At 40.9% G+C, this 19,572-nt stretch overlaps 1 protein-coding gene across 7 annotated transcripts in view; it reads left to right on the top strand.

Annotated features, from left to right (window-relative positions):
* Positions 1 to 19,343, top strand: part of LOC149139322 (WPP domain-interacting tail-anchored protein 2-like) — a 62,717-nt gene extending 43,374 nt beyond the window's left edge. For all 7 annotated transcript variants that reach the window (XM_089449202.1, XM_089449203.1, XM_089449200.1 and 4 more), the window contains one exon: positions 18,813 to 19,343. In XM_089449202.1, coding sequence (XP_089305328.1) covers positions 18,813 to 19,067 — 255 coding nt within the window. In that variant the 3' untranslated portion in view covers positions 19,068 to 19,343. The remainder of the gene's footprint in view (positions 1 to 18,812) is intronic.
* Positions 19,344 to 19,572: the final 229 nt, after the last annotated feature.

Below are 19,572 nucleotides of genomic sequence, written 5' to 3'. Positions count from 1 at the left end.
GGGATCTCACTCTCATTGCTCTTGGAGGTCTTCTAAGACCATGGGATGTATTTGTCACCACCATTCTCAACAATGACAGGATACCTGGTTTCAATGAGTTATTGGCTAGATGCACTCAAGAGGAGACTAGGATGACGAAGAGAGATAAGCCCTCCTTCTGCACTCATGCAAAAAGGAAGAATAATGCTGGTCTAAGGAGACAGGGTCAAGGATTCAAGGAAAGAAGAAAGGGAAGGTGCTACAATTGCAACAGGTTCGGCTACAATGCTAGAGAATGTCCTCACAAGAAGAATACTCCAAGGTATGATGAAAGTAATGTTATAGAAAAACAAGATGAGTTTGATCTTATTTCTGCTCTATCTACTGCCTCTCCTCCAGATACGTTGGATCATTGGTGGCTTGATAGTGGATCCTCAAGGCACTTCACTGGATACAAAGAGGCCCTCTCAAATTTGGTTGAAAAAAAGACTAATTTGAAGATCATACTTGGAGATAATGCCACCTACCCCATGAAAGGGATAGGCACTATCACTCTTCACTTGAATAAAGGTCAAACCATTCATTTACAAGAAGTATTGTATGTGCCCGATTTGAAGAAGAACTTGGCGTTTATTTCAGTGATTTAAAGGCGTCAAGGTAGCATTCCTTGATGGAAAGGTACATATTTGGCAAAGAAACCCTAAAGATGCATTTACTTCTGGATTTAGGGTTGATGGTCTCTATCAAGTTGGAGGAAGTCCTTTAGGAGCTTTGACGAGTGATACTTCTCTACAATGTGAATTATGGCATCGATGATTTTACCACTTACATTACAAAGCCTTACCTGGGGTAAGGAAGATGGTCACAGGTATGCCCGATTTTAACTTGAACCATGAAGGTGTTTGTCAGGGTTGTGCAGTTGGGAAACATACAAAGGGACCATTCCCTTCTATTGAGTGCAACACAACCGATATTCTTCAATTGGTCCATTTTGACTTGTTTGGTATGTTACCTGTAACATTATTGGGAGGATACTCATATTATGCAATCTTTGTGGATGACTACTCTCACAAAACATGGACCTATTTCTTGAAGAGGAAGGATGAAGTGTTCAAATGGTTTCGTTTTTTCAAAGCATTGGTGGAAAATAAAACAGGGAGGAAGATCAAGATATTGAGGACCGACAATGGAACCATATATGAATAAAATGAATTCAATGACTTTTGCAACGAGGCTAGCATCAAGAGGGAGATGACTGTCCTATACACACCTAAGAAGAATGGCGTTGCTGAAAGGAAGAATCAAACAATCATGGAAGCCACCCGTGCCATGCTCCATGATTAAGGTCTACCAAAGTTCTTATAGGGAGAAGCTGCCAACACTGCCGTGTATGTTCAAAATCGGAGCCCGCATCAAGCCTTGGATTTCAAGACACCCCCGAGGAAAAGAATAAGTTGGAAGCTTATGGGAAGAAAGGAATATTTGTCAGCTACAGTGAAAATTCAAAGGCATATAGAATCTATGTGCCTGGTTAAAGAGATGTGGAAGTAAGCCGTGATATTACCTTTGATAAAGACACTACCCTTGGGAAAGCCAAAGATCTCCCTACCCCAAGGAAGGACAATGATGATGCTGTCGAAAAACATGATGAACCTATGACAGATGAGCCTATGCCCAATGTTGAAGGCCCAATGGATCCTATTGATCCACCCCCTGGTGATCCCTCTACCTCAAGAAAACGACCTCTATGGCTCAAAGATACTCTCGAAGATGTTGAAAGACATTTCTCCAAGAGGGACATTTTGCGAAAGTAAGAAACCAAACAAGTATCAAGGGTACTTGGTTGCTATGAGTACTATCGTTTAAGCTGAACCATGCACATTCAAAGGAGCTGAAAACACCAAGTCTGGAAGGTTGCGATGAATGAGGAATATGAATCGATCATGAAGAATGATGTCTAGGATGTGTGGTGCCTAGACGCAAGGACAAGTCTATGGTCACTTCTAAATGACTTTACAAAATCAAACATGGAGTTGATGGGAGTGTCTGAAAAATATCAGGCCAGGTTTGTTGCTCGTGGCTTCTCTCAAAAGGAAGGAGTGGACTATGATGAGATATTTGCACCACTAGCCTGATATACCACTATCCAATCTATTATTGCTCTCACTGCCAATCATGGATGGAGCCTACATCAAATGGACGTCAAAATTGCTTTCTTGCATGGCTCGCTTAAGGAGGAAGTCTACTTGGAGCAACCTCGAGGGTTTGAAGTACAAGATTGAAGGGCACATGTATGCAGGTTGAAGAAAGCTCGCTATGGGTTGAAGCAAGCCCCAAGGGCTTGGTATGAGAGGATTGACAATTATCTCGTGAAGCTTGGATTTATGAGGAACTATGTTGATCCTAACCTATATTTCAAGGTTGAAAAGGACATGCCTCTTATTTTGGTCCTTTATGTTGATGATCTCTTTCTAACAGGTGCAAACCCTCTCATTTATTAATGTAAGAGAGAGTTGACTTTCGAGTTCGAGATGAAGGACCTAAGACTAATGCATTTCTTCGCAGGACTCGAGGTCTGGCAAAAGCCAGACGAGATTTTCCTTTCTCAAGGAAAATACATTGTGAAGCTACTAGAGAGATGTGGGACGGTGTATGGCAAGTCTGTGTCTACTTCGATGGAACTCAATTTCAAGAAGCTATGTGGAAGTGCTGCTGGGCTCGAATTGGCAAACCCTTTTGAGTATAGACAACTTGTGGGGGCCCTGCTATTCTTGGTAAACTCCCGTCCGGACATATGATTCGCTGTAAATACTGAGTCAATTTATGGTTGAGCCTCCGCACATTCATTGGATTGCTGCTAAGAATCTCTTGAGATATCTCCATGGCACAATCAACTATGCGCTGAGATACAATGCCGGAAATTTGAGGCTACATGGATATTCTGATGCTGATTGGGCTGGCAAGGTGGTAGATAGAAAGAGTACGTCAAGATGCTATTTCTCATTGGGGTCTGCTTCAATTTCATGGATTGGCATGAAGTAGAAATCGATTGCTTTAAGCACCGCCGAGGCCGAATATATTGTTGTTAGTATGGCCTGTTGTGAAGCTATCTAGTTAAGGAAGCTCTTCAATAAGCTATTTGAGCATGTGCTGGATACCATCGTGATCTATTGCGACAACCAGAGTGGGATTTGTCTTTTAGAGAATCCCATGTTCCACGGCTGCTCCAAGCATATTGATAACATGTACTACTTTATCCAACATATGGTACAACGGGGAGCAATAAGGGTCCAACACATCAAAACTGAGCAGATTGATGACATCCTCATGAAGCCCTTGGGGAAGGTCAAATTCTTAGCTTTTCGAGAGAGACTTGGAGTTGTGGAAGGACCCTCCAATGAGGGTCCTGTTGTCACCCGAATTGTACAGACACCGCGACAACTGCTCAGGGAGGGGATGAGAATGACAACCCTCGCCTTGAGCAGTTGTCGTAGTGCCTGCGACAACAACTCATGGTGGGGGCTGTCAATTTGATCCCCACCCCGAGCTGTTGTCGTAGTGCTCGTACAATCTGGGTGACAAAAGGTCCTGCTTGAGATTGACACTGAGCTCTGGGATCTCCTGGGGGCCTGTGGTACTTCTTGGAGCTATGAGTGACCATAGGCTGAGTAGTTAGCCTTCCCCTATAGGTGCACAATGTACAGGGTGAGTGGTTCACCTTCCCTTGTGATACCCCATGATGGTTGACATGCGTGTAGGGTGAGTTGTTCACCTTCCCCTACGATTGATGACACATGTGTTGAGAAATCTATTGCATTAGGATTAAGTGATTTCTCTTGTAATGGTAATTGCTTGTGAATGTTTTTTACTTCTTTAGATTAGGTTCTTCTCTTGACTTAGATTATTATAGTGTTCATTTTCATCAAACAACTACCAAATCATAAACAATAAGGAGACAAGAGACACAAAATGTAGGCGATCAACCAGGGCCAAAACCTCTCCAACTTGAGAGGAAAACCTAAATGAATTCTTCTTCTTATAGAAACTTCAATTGAAAAAGACCAAGACCAAGACCCTTGACACAACAACCTCTCCAAGACCAAGTCACAAGGCCCTTCTTCACTGCTTCTTCTTCTTGCCCAAGTCAACATTAGTCAAATTGACTTTTATCACTGCAAATTTTGGCTACATTGGTATTTCGGCCTTCCTCCACAAATCTGCAATTCTCGGCTGCTGAAACTTCTGCAAAATCACACGTGTGCGCTGAATTATGGATCTCGATGATGTTTTCCTTCTTCGCTTGGCTTGAGGGCTTCTCCTTGTAACCTCGACTAACAAGATTGATGGTTTATTGACCTTTTACTTGGCTTCTATAAGGGTTGGTGTAACCCTACTGCAAAAAACCTAGTTTCTGTCACACATGTGAGGAAGATGACCCAAAAACAGTCCCAAATTCCTTCGTTCTTCTTCCTCTGCTTCTCATTGGTTATGAGGCTATTCTCCTTGTGATTCTCGCACTTATTCTTATTTCAGTTGCTTGGTCGAATTGTGACGTAAGTGAGGCCGAGCTTACTCTATATACAGTGATCTGTTCCTTGAAATAGGTCGACTTGTGCCAAGGGGTAGGCAAACTTGACATTCTAGAAACATCTTCATCTCTTTTGAAGGCCGACATGAGGGAGTGCTCGTGACAAGGTCTTGGAGGGTTTGTGACTCAACTAACTTCTCTTTTTTACAATGTGTAACATGCCCAAAATGGGTCTTTAATACATGACATTGACTCAATAGACTTTATGACTTGATTGTTGAAGAAAATGTGTAACTAGGTTTGGTCTTCATGACATTGCATTATGATTCTTGTAAAACAAGAAAATGAATTTACTCTGCCATGTTGCATGGGTTTCATGAGCAAGAGGTTTATTTTATAGATGGCTCCCATTGAGAGCCTTAGGATTTATATTTAAGGTCAAAAAGTCAATGTCATGAATAAGGAGCTCTTCTTGGGCCTATGTAAATGTATACAAGTCTAGAACAACCCTCCAAGACAAGCACCAGAAGAAGTCTGCTTGCAAAACGATGAAGAGAATAGTTAAGTCGACCTCAAAATGAATATTAATGACAAGTCGGCTCAAAAATAAAGACACATCGGTTCACCCTAACATGTCGGCTAATTATGGAGACGTGACAACTATATATACCCTGCTGAGGTCACCACAAGAAACAAGAAATCTCGGACAAGTCTGCAATCTCGGATGGGTACAGGATCTCGGTGATAAGGTACAGGATCTCAGTGATGAAGTATTGTGTCTCAGTGCAAGTAATAAAGTGTGTCTCGACCTCCTTATAATCACAGTCTCAATACTGAAACACAGTCATACAAGAATGCAGTCACTATCTCAGAGAATTTCAGATATACCTCTGCAACTTCGGATAAGTGCAGGAAGCTCAGACAAAAGTATAGTGGACAATATTCAGATGGATAAGGTGTTACAGGTATCTCGGAGAAGGAGCAGTATAATGTTTCAGTTGGGAGAAGGGTCATGTCTCGGCATACTTATGAAGAGAAGAGTCAAGGAGAGACATTCTTTATCTCGGCCTACTCTCTCAATACAATCACAGTCTCGGCATAATCATAAGGAGAAAGATTACAATGATCTCACAATAGTAAACTTTGTCTCATGAACACAGTCATGACCTCAGCATAATTACAATCATGATCCTAATGAAGACAAAGTCAAGACAGTGATGAAGAAGGTGCAGTAATGGTGCAACATTGATCTCGCTGAAGAAACAATCATGGTACAACAATGATGATGATGATCTTAGCAGTGACAAAGAAGAGGATTGGTGTCTTGGTCTTGGAGTGGCATAGTAGGTCAAGGGTCATGGTGGTCTTGGAGTGGCATAGTAGGTCAAGGGTCATGGTCTTGGTATTCGTCAATTGGAATCTTTATAAGAAGAATTTTGTGCAGGTTTTCCTCTCCAAGAGGGAGAGGTTTTAGCCCTGGCAGAAAGCCAACATCGTGTGTTCTTGTCTCTTTGTTTTTGGTAGCTATTTGATGAACTAAGAAGACACACTCTAATAATAACAAGTGAAGACTATGCTAAGAAGAAAAGTTAAAAACACCTCACAAATAGTTATCAAGCTAAGAAGAATCACATTAAACTCTAAAGGCCCTAGATTCTTCAACATTGATGACCAAACCTAATAGCTCACCATGGGAGCTTTAACTAAAATAAAATTCCTTAGCATGAAACCCATGACTCAAGCATAACAAAATAATTTTATTTTTCTTCTTTACATCAATTACATAAAATCATGATTACACATGTCATTATGAAGACTGAACCTAATTACGTTTTTCAACACTCCCTCTTAACTAGGGAGGTATTCTTAATCTACACAAGGTACTTGGACATTCTCAATCTGAAGAATTCTCATAAGAAGAGTCGGATTGGTAACCCATTTGTTTAGCATAATATCCTCCAACATTGTCACATAGCAAGGCTTTGGCTAACAACTCTATCTCTCCACAAGATCAGAGCACAATGCCAGCGAGAGCAATGATTTATAGACACCCTCATCATTGTCTCTCTTGGAACATACCCTACCCGGGTTCTCTCAGAGTATGTTCCACCAGGACTATTCTTATCTTAGATTCCCAGTCCTTAAAGAATATCGATCCTCTACGACTACTCTTATCTTCGATGCCCTACCACATCCTCAAAGAGTATCAGATGCCAGATGCTTACCCAATCCTCCATTCTATCTTCCCAAGTGAAGACAAGAATGATGTGTCTATCTCTCCCTCACAACTTAGGGAGGACATACTCATTCCACTAAAGGAATGTACCCATTCATGTAGAAGGAATGTACCCAAGGTCCCTCTTAACTAGGGACTTGACCAGGCTCCCTCTTGCCCAGGGACTTGCTTCCAGCAGCTCTCTAGGTGGAGATCATGGGATAAACAACTGCTTGTAGAACTCCTTTCCCTGATGTCATGAATTTCTTCTTTGTCATAGAGTTTACATCTTTTGGGACCTCTTCGTAGGGCATAGACCATCCATCACTTTCATCCATGAGTCATGTCATCATTTCTTTCATTGGAAAGTGATCCATTGGTCCATATATGGCCTTCCTTCATGCCATGTTGCCTTCTTCATATCATGTTTCCTTAAGGACCTTTCATCTTGCCACACGATTGTTGGTTGTAGAAGACTTTCATAGTTCTTCCCATAGCATCCTTGCATAAGTCCATCCAGATATGTGTTCAAAAATAAGAAATGAACATTAGATCAAAATTACCTTTGTGATGGTCTTTCATTAGGACTTATTTTTGTTTGCATCAACATCTTGCATGCATATTGACACATCTCCAAAAGATATATATTGTCAAGGGTCTCTTTCTTTTTCAGACTTCATCAAGGTCTTTATATCTTTCAAGGAGATATCATAGTCAAATCTTCTAGTCTTTGGATGTTGATTGCCTTCTTCATAGTTGCAAATTTCATGATCTCTTCCTTTCTTTTTTCACATATTTCTTTTCCCAAGAACTTCTAATCAAAGATCCTATTTATTGTCAATCACCTCATATTTCATATGAGGACATATTAGGTTGATTTCATCTAGTCAATGTGTGACCCATGCCTTCCTGTATCCTTTCAAAGGAGGAGATCTTTTTTGATCATGCGCTCGAGATAGAGCATTTATCCATGTTACCTGCAACCATATGACATGACCCTATTTGATCAAATACAAGCATATATACCTCATTTTTTCCTTTAGGTCATCTAGACTTCCTTAAACAACTTCCTTGATTGAAAGAATTCCTTCATTTGCTTCACTTCTTTTGACATCATTCCATCATCCCATAAATTCTCACAAGCTGGAATTCTTGATGAAACACTTGCTTCTTTTTAATTGGCGAACCTTCCAATGAAGATTCCAACAAAGGATCTTGAGTATCCTCATTCAGTGAATATTTCCTTTTGACTGATGTATGATGTACTTTGTACTAGAAGACTTTTCCTTTTTCTCATAAGTACCACTTATGCTTCTAATGAGCTATATCCTTTCATAGGTGATTTCCATAGACTTTTATTTCAGCTATCTTTCATGCTTCTCTATGATGATGTCACGAGCTTTTGCTTTCAATGTTTCTATGATGCCATGATGCATCCTATGATGCTCCTTAGTGACTCATGATGGTCATATGTTACAACAGAAAACTTGAAAACCAAAAACTTGAAAAGAACTAGGTGAGGAAGACTATCTCAATCATAGTAGAGATCTTTTACTTCCTCTTTTCAGCTTCCTCCACTTCTTCGGTGATATGGGCTTCTTCTCTTCCTCTTTTGTTATTGTCCTTCTTGAGCTTAGGACAATTGTAAAGTTTTGTAGATGTTCTATGCTAAGAGCAATTTCACTTTTCTCACAACAATCATACAAGTAGATAAGCAAAATGCAGATAGAACATATAAGCAGATCTTACAGAAGACAAATCAGAAAGAAGAAAAATGTATGTGTTCGTTTCGGCGGTCAACAGGATGCTTCAACCAGCAAAGTCTCCTTTGGTCAGCCAGCCCAACATGTGTCACAACAACCCTCCAACCAGTAGAACTTCTGCGAAACCCTAGCAGCAGAAACCCTAGCAGAGAAATCCTCTTCGTCCTTCCCACGTGTGGCTGAAATTCGTTCTCCAGATAGCTCGTACTTTTAGGATGAGAGAGGAAGATGTGAGTTGTGTTCTCCTCAAATTCTCTCCAACTTTTCCTGTATATATATCCATCAATGAGGGTGTGTGACACATCTGTTGGGCATGTGAGCCTACATTACAAAACTGGCTGACCTTGCACATATAATTTATTAAGAATAATAAATTCAAAATATAAGTTCTGCTCATCGGATTAAGACTATTTTTATATGGATTTTACACCTTTCAGAAAGAGGAATCCAACAAAAATATTAGCCTCTTAATTTGAGCATCAGAACATGGAGTTTGGACCTAGTTGTCCAAATTTAACACTCCCTCTCAACTAGGGAGAACTCCATCTATTAGTGCAATTAACATCGTGAGTCATCCCGCCGAAACTTGCTTTGCTGGCTTCTTTATTTCAGAACAGAAGTGGGTCAGTCACAAAGACATCATTCCCCGACTGACATAATCAGTCCAGAGGTCCCAGACCTCACAAATCTTGATCCCAGATCAAGTGGTTGGACCATGTCATCCTAGATAGAGAGTACGGCAATCTCTGATGCGTCCATCAGTCTTTGCTAATAGTCTATAGCTTTTCCACACCTCATTGGCCAAATGAGAGGTACTTCCCATGAGCCCTGAACTCAATGGGTAGGATGCATACAGGGCACCGATTAAATGAGTGGCGAACCAGCTCAATAATCACAAGGGTGGGGCAGAAGCATTTTGAGTGCTTATAGCTCCGAGAAGCTATCCCCAAAGCCCCCCAGAGCTCCCAGAGCTCATCGTCCAACAGGACCCACATCATAGGGTCTTTCCACGACACCAAGACTCTCACGGAAGGTTAGGAACTTGACCTTCCCCAGGGGCTTAGTGAGAATATCCGCGACCTGCTCATCAGTTCCTATATGATCGAGCCTTACGGCGCCTTGCTGTACCATATCCCGGATAAAGTGGTACCTGATATCAATATGCTTGGATCGGACGTGGAACACAGGATTCTCAGTCATACGAATCCCACTCTGATTATCACAGAGTATTACAGTGGTATCTAGCACATGTTGGAACAACTCACTAAAGAGCTTCCTCAACCAAACTGCTTCACAACAGGCCATACTAGCAGCAATGTATTCGGCCTCCGCGGTGCTCAAAGCCACCGACTTCTGCTTCCTGCTCATCCATGAGATCGAAGCAGAACCAAGATTGAAACAACATCCAGATGTGCTCTTACGATCCACCACACTGCCAGCCCAATCGGCATCAGTATATCCCCGGAGTATCACACTCCCGGCAGTGTATCTCAGCCCATGGTTTATCGTGCCCCGAAGATATCTCAAAAGATTCTTGGCACCAACCTAGTGAAAATGATGAGGCTCAACCATCTGTTGACTCAAAGTATTCACTGCAAAACATATGTTCGGACGGGTGTTCACTAAGAACATCAAAGCTCCTATGAGTTGACGATACTCAGTAGGATTGGCCAAGATAGGCCCTGCAGCGCTGCCACTCAACTTCTTAAAGTTGAGTTCCATTGGTGTCGACACGGACTTACAGTCCACCATCCCAAATTTTTCCAGAAGCTTCACAATATACTTTCCTTGAGAAAGGAAAATCTCTCCAGGTCTCTACCAGACCTCCAGGCCTAGGAAATAGTGCATCAGTCCTAGGTCTTTCATCTCGAACTCAGCAGCAAGCTCCCTCTTACATTGATGAATGAGAGGGTCATCACCTGTCAGGAAGAGGTCGTCTACATACAGCACTAGAATGAGAGGCTTTCCTTCCACAACCTTAAAGTAAAGGTTTGGATCAGCATTGCTTCGAGTGAAGCCCAACTTCATCAAGTAACTATCCATCCTCTCATACCAAGCTCTGGGTGCTTGCTTTAACCCATAGAGGGCTTTCTTCAACCTGCAGACATAAATGTCTCGATCTTGAACTTCAAATCCCAGAGGTTGTTCTACATACACCTCTTCCTTTATTGCACCATGCAGAAAAACGGTCTTGACATCCATCTGATGAAGACTCCATCCTTGCGTAGCAGCAAGGGCTATGATGGATCGGATGGTGGTATATCGAGCCACAGGTGCAAATATATCGTCATAGTCAATTCCTTCCTTTTGAGAGAAGCCACGGGCAACAAATCTTGCCTTAAACTTTTCAGCACTCCCATCAGATCCATGTTTAATCTTGTAGAGCCATTTAGCGGTGACCACAGATTTGTCCTTCGGTCTCGGGACCACATCCCAGACATCATTCTTCATAATAGCCTCATATTCTTCATGCATAGCATCCTTCCAGACTTGATGCTTGATGGCTTCCTCAAAAGATCCAGGTTCAGATTGTATAATATTACTCATGGCAGCTAGATACCCTTGGTATCTACACGGCTTTTTGCTTTCTCGGAATGTTCCCCTTTGTCTTGGATAACTTCTTCCTTTCCTTTAATATCCAATGAGATTCCCAAGAGCTATGTTCTTCATGATTCCAATACGAGCTCTTGTTTTCATGATGCTATGATGCATCTTCTTACCATGATCATATCTGCAAGGACTTCTGATAGGATCTTATCGAAAGGGATACCATCTCATTCATATTGGAGATTTATTACTCGCTCTTTCCTTAAGATTCCTCTATCCTTCAGATGATATGAATTCTTCTTCATAACCTTCCCATAGCATTGAGTCTTAGCTATACTAAATTGTCTTGTTTGAGTACCAAACCTTTATAACAATGAGGTCTTTATGATAGCTACACCTAGATAGGGATCAGGACCTTACCTTCATCATAGCCAGGATCATGCTCAGGACCTTGTCTTCATAACAGAATAAGATCATGACTGCTTGTTTTACTGTAACATTCTCACTGAGAACTTTACTGTTCTTTTACTGAGATAATCTCTGTGCTTTTACCGAAACCATAGCTATAACACTGAGATCTCAAGATCTTCTCATAATCAATACTAGACCGAGATCATGATACAGACTTATTCTGCCACTCCAAGACCAAGATCATCAATCCCTTTCTCAGACACTGCTGAGACCATCATCATTATTGCTACTACACTGAGGTCCCTGTTATTGCATCACTGATATCATCACTGCCTGTATCATCGATGTTATCACTACTAAACTGCTGCACATTCATCCAAATCAGCACTGCTTCTTCGCATAACATTTTCTGCCTCAAAATTTCAGAGATTTATACAGAGATTTTCATCAAGAATCTGACCAAGATCATGATTACCATCGACCATACTATATATAACAAGACAGAGTATCATTATAAAAACTCCACATATGCTTACTGCATTTATATGTCGAGACTAGGTGAGTCACTTTGTGAGATCTTTATATCACGCGAATATACCTGAGACCTTAGTCATTATATGTATTGCGTCTATCTGGAATCATCATAACTGTGACTGCGAGTATGCCGTGTTGTGATTGTGACTGTAGGATCATTGTGATCTTTCTTAAACCGAGACAGTGAGACTATGCAAAAGCAGTGAGGGATCCGAAGATCTTTCCATCACATATATATATAGTGACTGTACAAACCATGTTTCGGTTCACAGGAAAACTCCACGACAAGAGTGCGCAATCCCTGCGCTGTCGTGTATCTCCCTCCCGTGAACCAATCATTCCACGAACTCAATAACCGGCTGTATGCGTATATTATTACGCTGTTTATTAAAACACCCCAGCGCTCCTTACAAACAGCGTAATGATATACTCTGTCCACGTCCACGTGACAGTCCTGCAACCGTCCACCCGTATCGATATGTCAATCGATAGCTCGATGTCCACATGTCAATAACCAGATATGCCTGCGCAACCCATGCTACGCCATGTATCTGCCACGTGACAGTTTTTCTTCCGCGCTATTGACTAAGTGCTCCAGCGCTTATACAATCCTGCGCAATAGTGCTATGGTCTTCTGCCCACGTTGATCGTCGGAAGGCCTGCACGCAACTTCCGTGACTCTCCGCCACGTGTCAGCCCTCTGCTGTGTCAACTTCCACCTGGTTTATCCAATGCACCAGCGTATATGCGTATACATATACCTGCGCATATGATTACCGGTCCACGCGTCGTCTCAGCAGAAATATATCAACATATATATATAAACCCGTATATATATATTGCAGTCACGCGATCGTCTGCCAACGATCCTGTAACTATCTGTAGATCCTTATCCACGTGTTGATCCACGGTTTCAACCTGGAGACAGTCTTTTATCCCACCGCTAGCCCAAGATAACTATTCTGACAATCCCGCATACGTGTAGACCTCCAAGTGGTTTATACGCCTTCTATAAACCTGTGCGTTACACGTCCGGCAGTCTGAATGTTATCTACCAACAGTTTATAACCAGACCACCAATAAATACTTTGATCGTTCTATCCGACCAGTCCGCTAGATATATATGACATGCTTTGCGCAATGGTATAATCAAGCTGCTGTCCGTATTCGAGGCTATAGAACAGTCCTTGCCCGCAACAGTCAGACTATTCTCGCTCCCCCGTCGTATTATTCTCTTCTTGTTCACAAGTCTAGGTCACGGATAACCTGCGCTTATACCGTAAGCCTGCGCTTATGAACAACGTCCCAACGACCGCGTCAGTTCGTTGTTTGGATATAACCTCTGCGCTGTTTACTCCAAATAAACCTGCTTGTTTATATGCTCCAACAACTGCCCGCGTCTTTAACCTTCATCAGATCTTCGACCCTCCACTGCAACTATAAAACCAAGTCCGAATCTTTACGAAATTACCTTGGCTTCATGCGCATAAGATAGTGCGTATTCTCCAGCCTTATTCGTAAGTTTCCTTGCCTTTTATCCGAGATCAGAGAGTGAAGTCCATCCTTCGATGATGATTGCTATAGATAGAGTTTGTCTTCACCTCAGCTCTGATACCATGTAAAGTTTTGTAGATGTTCTATGCTAAGAGCAATTTCACTTTTCTCACAGCAATCATACAAGTAGATAAGCAAAATGCAGATAGAACATATAAGCAGATCTTACAGAAGACAAATCAGAAAGAAGAAAAATGTATGTGTTCGTTTCGGCGGTCAACAGGATGCTTCAACCAGCAAAGTCTCCTTTGGTCAGCCAGCCCAGCATGTGTCACAACAACCCTCCAACCAGTAGAACTTTTGCGAAACCCTAGCAGCAGAAACCCTAGCAGAGAAATCCTCTTCGTCCTTCCCACGTGTGGCTGAAATTCGTTCTCCAGATAGCTCGTACTTTTAGGATGAGAGAGGAAGATGTGAGTTGTGTTCTCCTCAAATTCTCTCCAACTTTTCCTGTATATATATCCATCAATGAGGGTGTGTGACACATCTGTTGGGCATGTGAGCCTACATTACAAAACTGGCTGACCTTGCACATATAATTTATTAAGAATAATAAATTCAAAATATAAGTTCTGCTCATCGGATTAAGACTATTTTTATATGGATTTTACACCTCTCAGAAAGAGGAATCCAACAAAAATATTAGCCTCTTAATCTGAGCATCAGAACATGGAGTTTGGACCTAGTTGTCCAAATTTAACAACAATCTCCCTTGTAATGCCCATATTCTTGACATCCATAGCATTGAACCTTGGCCATATTCTTCTTCTTTTTTTGAGGACCAAACTTTCCAAATTTTCCTTTTCTTTTTGTCATTGTAGCATATGCTTGATTTTGTTCACTTGATCCTACATCAGTTTTTGCCTTCAGCCTGGTTTCTTCAATCTTGCATAGTGACCATAGATCCTTGAATGGAGTAGCTTCCTTCTTCCCATAAATGCTTGATGTGAAGTTACCCCATTCCTTTGGTAGTGCATTTAGTACTACGGTGGTCATCTCTTTGTCAGACATTATTTCTCCCAGATCTTGAAGTTGATCCCTTATTTCAGATATCCTCATAAAGTATGAGGCTATTCCTTCTTCTTTTGATATCCTTAGCTTGTAGAGTTCTTGCCTTAATGAGATAACTTCTCCTGTAGTGCTTACAGAAAACAACTCTACCAGTTTGTCATATATTTCTTTTGAAGTTTCGAGTTTAGATACATATGGAATGAGGGGATCCTTGATGGATTCTATGAGAATCCTTTGAGCCCTTACTTCCCCTTTCATGAACCTTGCAAGTGCTTGAGCATCTTCTTTTGGAGGTTTGGAGATTGAGCCCTTAACATGTTCCATGACCTCATTTTCAATGAGATTCAGATCTGTCCTCTTCTTCCATGCAAGAAAGTTTGAAGCCCCAACCAACTTGTTGCTTTCCTTGCAAAAAGACATTTTGACAGATTCAGATGTAGACATAAATATACTTGTGAAGATGCTTCTTCCACTTGCTGCTTCCTTGAATTTGATGATGATATAGATAATAGAAAACTTCTCCTTGATGAAGATAGTTTTCTTCAAGAGTGATCCTTGGCTCCAAAGAGAGGGAGATCACCTTAGAACTTTTGATGATGATGACAACGTCCTTGATCTTGCTTCTCTTGGATGAGTAGACTTAAAGTTACTTTGCTTTGTAGATCTTTTCAACTTGAGTAGAGGTAGGGTCTTTTGTGGTCCTTTTATTTTGATGATGACTTGAGCGAGGTTCCCAATACTTCTTTTGGTGTAGACTTCTTCTTCGATTTAGGGTTTTGACACTTGACTTCAAGATGCTTTTAGGATGAGATGATCTTTTAGATCTGCTTTGATGCCCTTCTAGAGTTTCAATCCTTGAATGCTTGAGTGTCTCTTGATGAGCTGCCCTTCCTTGATTTGTTACCTTAGCTCTGATACCATGTTGAGAAATCTAGGGCATTAGGATTAAGTGATTTCTCTTGTAATGATAACTGCTTGTGAATGCTTTTTACTTATTTAGATTAGGTTCTTCTCTTGACTTAGATTATTATAGTGTTCCTTTTCATCAAATAACTACCAAATTATAAACAATAAGGAGACAAGAGACATAAAATGTAGGCGATCAGCCAGGGCCAAAACCTCTCCAACTTGAGAGGAAAACCCAAACGAATTCTTCTTCTTATAGAAACTTCAATTGACGAATACCAAGACCAAGACCAAGACCCTTGACACAATAACCTCTCCAAGACCAAGTCACAAGACCCTTCTTCACAGCTTCTTCTTCTTCCCCAACTCAACACTGTCAAATTGACTTTTATCACTGTAAATTTTGGCTACACTAGTATTTCGACCTTCTTCTACAGATTTGCAATTCACCGCTCCCTGAAACTTCTGCAAAATCACACGTGTGGGCTGAATTATGGATCTTGATGATGTTTTTCTTCTTTGCTTGGCTTGAGGGCTTCTCCTTGTAACCTCGAATAGCAAGATTGATGGTTTAGTGACCTTTTACTTGGCTTCTATAAGGGCTAGTGTAACCCTACTGCAGAAACCCTAGTTTCTATCACACGTGTGAGGAAGATGACCCAAAAACAGTCCCAAATTCCTTCGCTCTTCTTCCTTTGCTTCTTGCTGGTTATGAGGCTATTCTCCTTGTGATTCTCGCACTTCTTCTTATTTTAGTTGCTTGACCGAATTGTGTCCTAAGTGAGGCCGAGCTCACTTTATATATAGTGATTTGTTCCTTGAAATAGGTCGACTTGTGCCAAGGGGTAGGCCGACTTGTCATTCTAGAAACATCTTCATCTCTTTTGAAGGTTGACATGAGGGAGTGCTTGTGACAAGGTCTTGGAAGGTTTGTGACTCAATTAAATTCTCTTTTTTACAATGTGTAACATGTCCAAAATGGGTCTTCAATACATGACATTGACTCAATAGACTTTATGACTTGATGACCAAATCTAATAGATCATAATGGGAGTTTTTACTAATATAAAAATCCTTGAGCATGAAACCATGACTCGAGCATAACAACATAATTTTATTCTTCTTTACATCAATTACACAAAATCATTATGAAGACCGAACCTAGTTACATTTTTCAACGTGTGTAGGGTGAGTGGTTCACCTTCCCCTATGATTGATGACATATGCATAGGATGAGTGGTTCACCTTCTGTTGCGGATGCCCCAGCATACATCCTACCCATGTAGTCCGAGACTCATGGGTAGTATCTCTCATCTGGCCAATGAGTTGGGAAAAGTGGATAAGGACCATAGCACTACAATGGACGCATCGTGTACTGCCATACTTCCTATGTCTAGGATGCATGCTGTTCAACAACTTGATCTAGGATCAAGTCTGATTGTGGTTTTACCTCTGGACCGACTTCGGTCAATGGAGAGTGGCAAGGTCTTGTGACTCCCTCTCAATTGATTCTTCTTCATTATTACATCAACGTTCTACAGAGTTGAGATGAGATGCATGGATGGTACATGATGACAGGATGGCATGTTGATGGATGGATTGGCAGGTGGAATTCTCCCTAGTTGAGAGGGAGTGTTAAAATTGGCAACTAGGGCCAAATTCCACTTTAGACAGCTCATATGATGGATATGATTATTGCATTGAATTCCTCTTTTCGAGAGGACCAAAATTGACCTAAAGATCATCAAATTTGGACAAGGGAAATATGTTTTTGAGGTCAAGTCCACACGTGCAAATTGTCAAGGTTGGCCACATCATCATGTAGGCTCATGAAGCCCAACAGACATGTCTTTTGACTCTCAACGACTTGTATAAATAAGAGAGACCTCCACCCTCATTTGGCACTTCATCAACTCAACATATTCTTCTCTCTCCTCCTCTGATTGGTTCGTACAACTCATTGGGCATCTCTTTTCCTCACACGTATGGTAGCAAAGAAGGACGAATTTCAGGACAAATTACAGGAATCTGTTGCAGGTTTGACCAATGTTGACGAGGGGTGCATTGACCAGGTGTGCCTGCGATTTTTGGGTCAAAATTTCGGTTTTGGAGAGCTACATCTATTGGCACAGAAACCGAGGTATTCTGGGCATGATGACCAGAGCTGACTGCAGGGTTGGGCTGACTTTGGTTGATCAAACTGTTTTGGAGAAGTTTGACTGCTGTTGAATTTCTAGTTAGGGCTGATTTGACTGCTGTTGACCAAGGTCAGAATTGCAGAATTTATCAGGTCAGAATTGCAGAATTTTACAGGGGCTGTTTTGACAGTGGTTTGACAAGTCAATTTTGACTTATTTTTGTACCCCCTCTCTCTCTGCTGAACATACGATATAATAATAAGAATAATTGGTCAGAGAGTTTTCCTCATCTTGCCCTTTTTCCCTGCCATTCGCCAAATCTGGTGTTCTCTTGTCGTGGCTTGTCTTCTGCATTTTATTATTTATGTTCTATCTACAGTCACTGTCAATGTGATTTATGGTTAATGTGATTGCTATTGGAAACTAATTTGGAAATTGTCATTGGGCTGCTAAAAGAACATTGAAGTAATTGTCTAAGTATAGAACATACCATTGTTAACTAAAATTAACACAAGGAGATGAGAAAGACGCATTACAACAACACAAGATTGAAAGAGACATCTTAGTGAGTGGTGCCCTGGGTTTAAGGGAGTGCAGAGAGACTGGAGATCCAGATCTGCAGAGAAGATCGAGCACTAATCTATAGCAGATCTGCAGAGAAGATCGAGCACTAATCTATAGCAGATCTGCTGGATCAGATCCATGTTCATTTTATATCCTGTATTTTCTCAGTGGAAGTAAGTTCTAAGGTTTTATTAATGAAGAGCTGTGATTGGGTAGGATCTGTTGTGTCATTGTGTTTGAGATTGGTATATTTTGCTTCCACTAAAATTTATTGTGTTAGCGAACCTAGTAGCGAATTAAGTTCTGGGTGCTAGCTTTGCAAAAAATTAACACTATTGAATAAACTCAGGATCAATACATAAAAAAGTAGTTTCATTAATTTCACATCAAGTAGTTCTCATTAATTTCACATCTTTTTCTAGATGCAACATACGTTCAAATAAATTTCAGTGGTACGATTTCATGCTTTTTCTGGACACCAGGAAAATGCTTTATTAATTCGATCGATATTCACTGAATAGGAATAAAGTATGATTTAGATGTGATCGATATTCACTGAATAGGAATAAAGTATGATTTAGATGTGGTCTTATCTATTGCTTTTAAGTTTTATGACTTATGGAAGGTTTAATTGTGTATGGCAAATGTTATTGAAACTGCAGGATATGGTCTCTGAGAATCTGCTTTTGAGGGGAGGGCCTAGAAGTTTGGGAGACTTTGAGGAGAGCTTTTCATCTTCGTACTTGAAGGATATGAAGGCAAAAAGTGTGTCAGAATGCCAATCAGTGCCTGTTTCTGGTCTTGGAACCGTTGTAGATGTCAAATTATCTAGGCCTATCATCCCTGACATCAAAATCATGTTAGTAGTGGTTGCAGTCTCAGTAGTCATTGGTTTGGTCATTGGAAGAAATTCTTAGATTACCTTCTGAAAATTGGGCCTTCTAGATTTATGTACAATAGCCTATATTTAAAGAAAACCCATATTTCCATTACGTTACTTGAGAGCTTGAAGCAGAGAGAAGGTTTACTCCACTACTGGTTGTAAAATGATGTTAAGATAAATGAGAGAGGATTGATTTAAATTGTTGCTGGTAAACCTTCATTAGTATCAGACATATTTCCCAGAATGTGGAGCGAATATTACAATATCTAACTTGCAATAGAGAAAATGGTATAATGTCCCATCTCTGAAATTTTGGAGACGTACTAGGCCTGTTTGCAGGTATTTGTCCTGATGTCCCATGAGCAGCAGTGTAAGTAACTTTTCTACAATACTGTCGTAAAAGCTTTGTTGTATTTTTGGGACTTTAAGTAATGTCCTTGATACATCACTGCAGTGTCTGAATTTGACATCTATGCCTTACCATGACGTATGTGGTACGCTTTAACACAATTGAACAATACATGAATTTTTGATAATCC

Source organism: Pinus tabuliformis, chromosome X, assembly GCF_031772625.1.
Source record: "Pinus tabuliformis cultivar Carrire ecotype Pingquan chromosome X, CPIR1, whole genome shotgun sequence".
NCBI lineage: Eukaryota > Viridiplantae > Streptophyta > Pinopsida > Pinales > Pinaceae > Pinus > Pinus tabuliformis.
The sequence above is the reverse complement of the archived record's forward strand: the minus strand, read 5'-3'. Positions and strand labels throughout refer to the sequence as shown.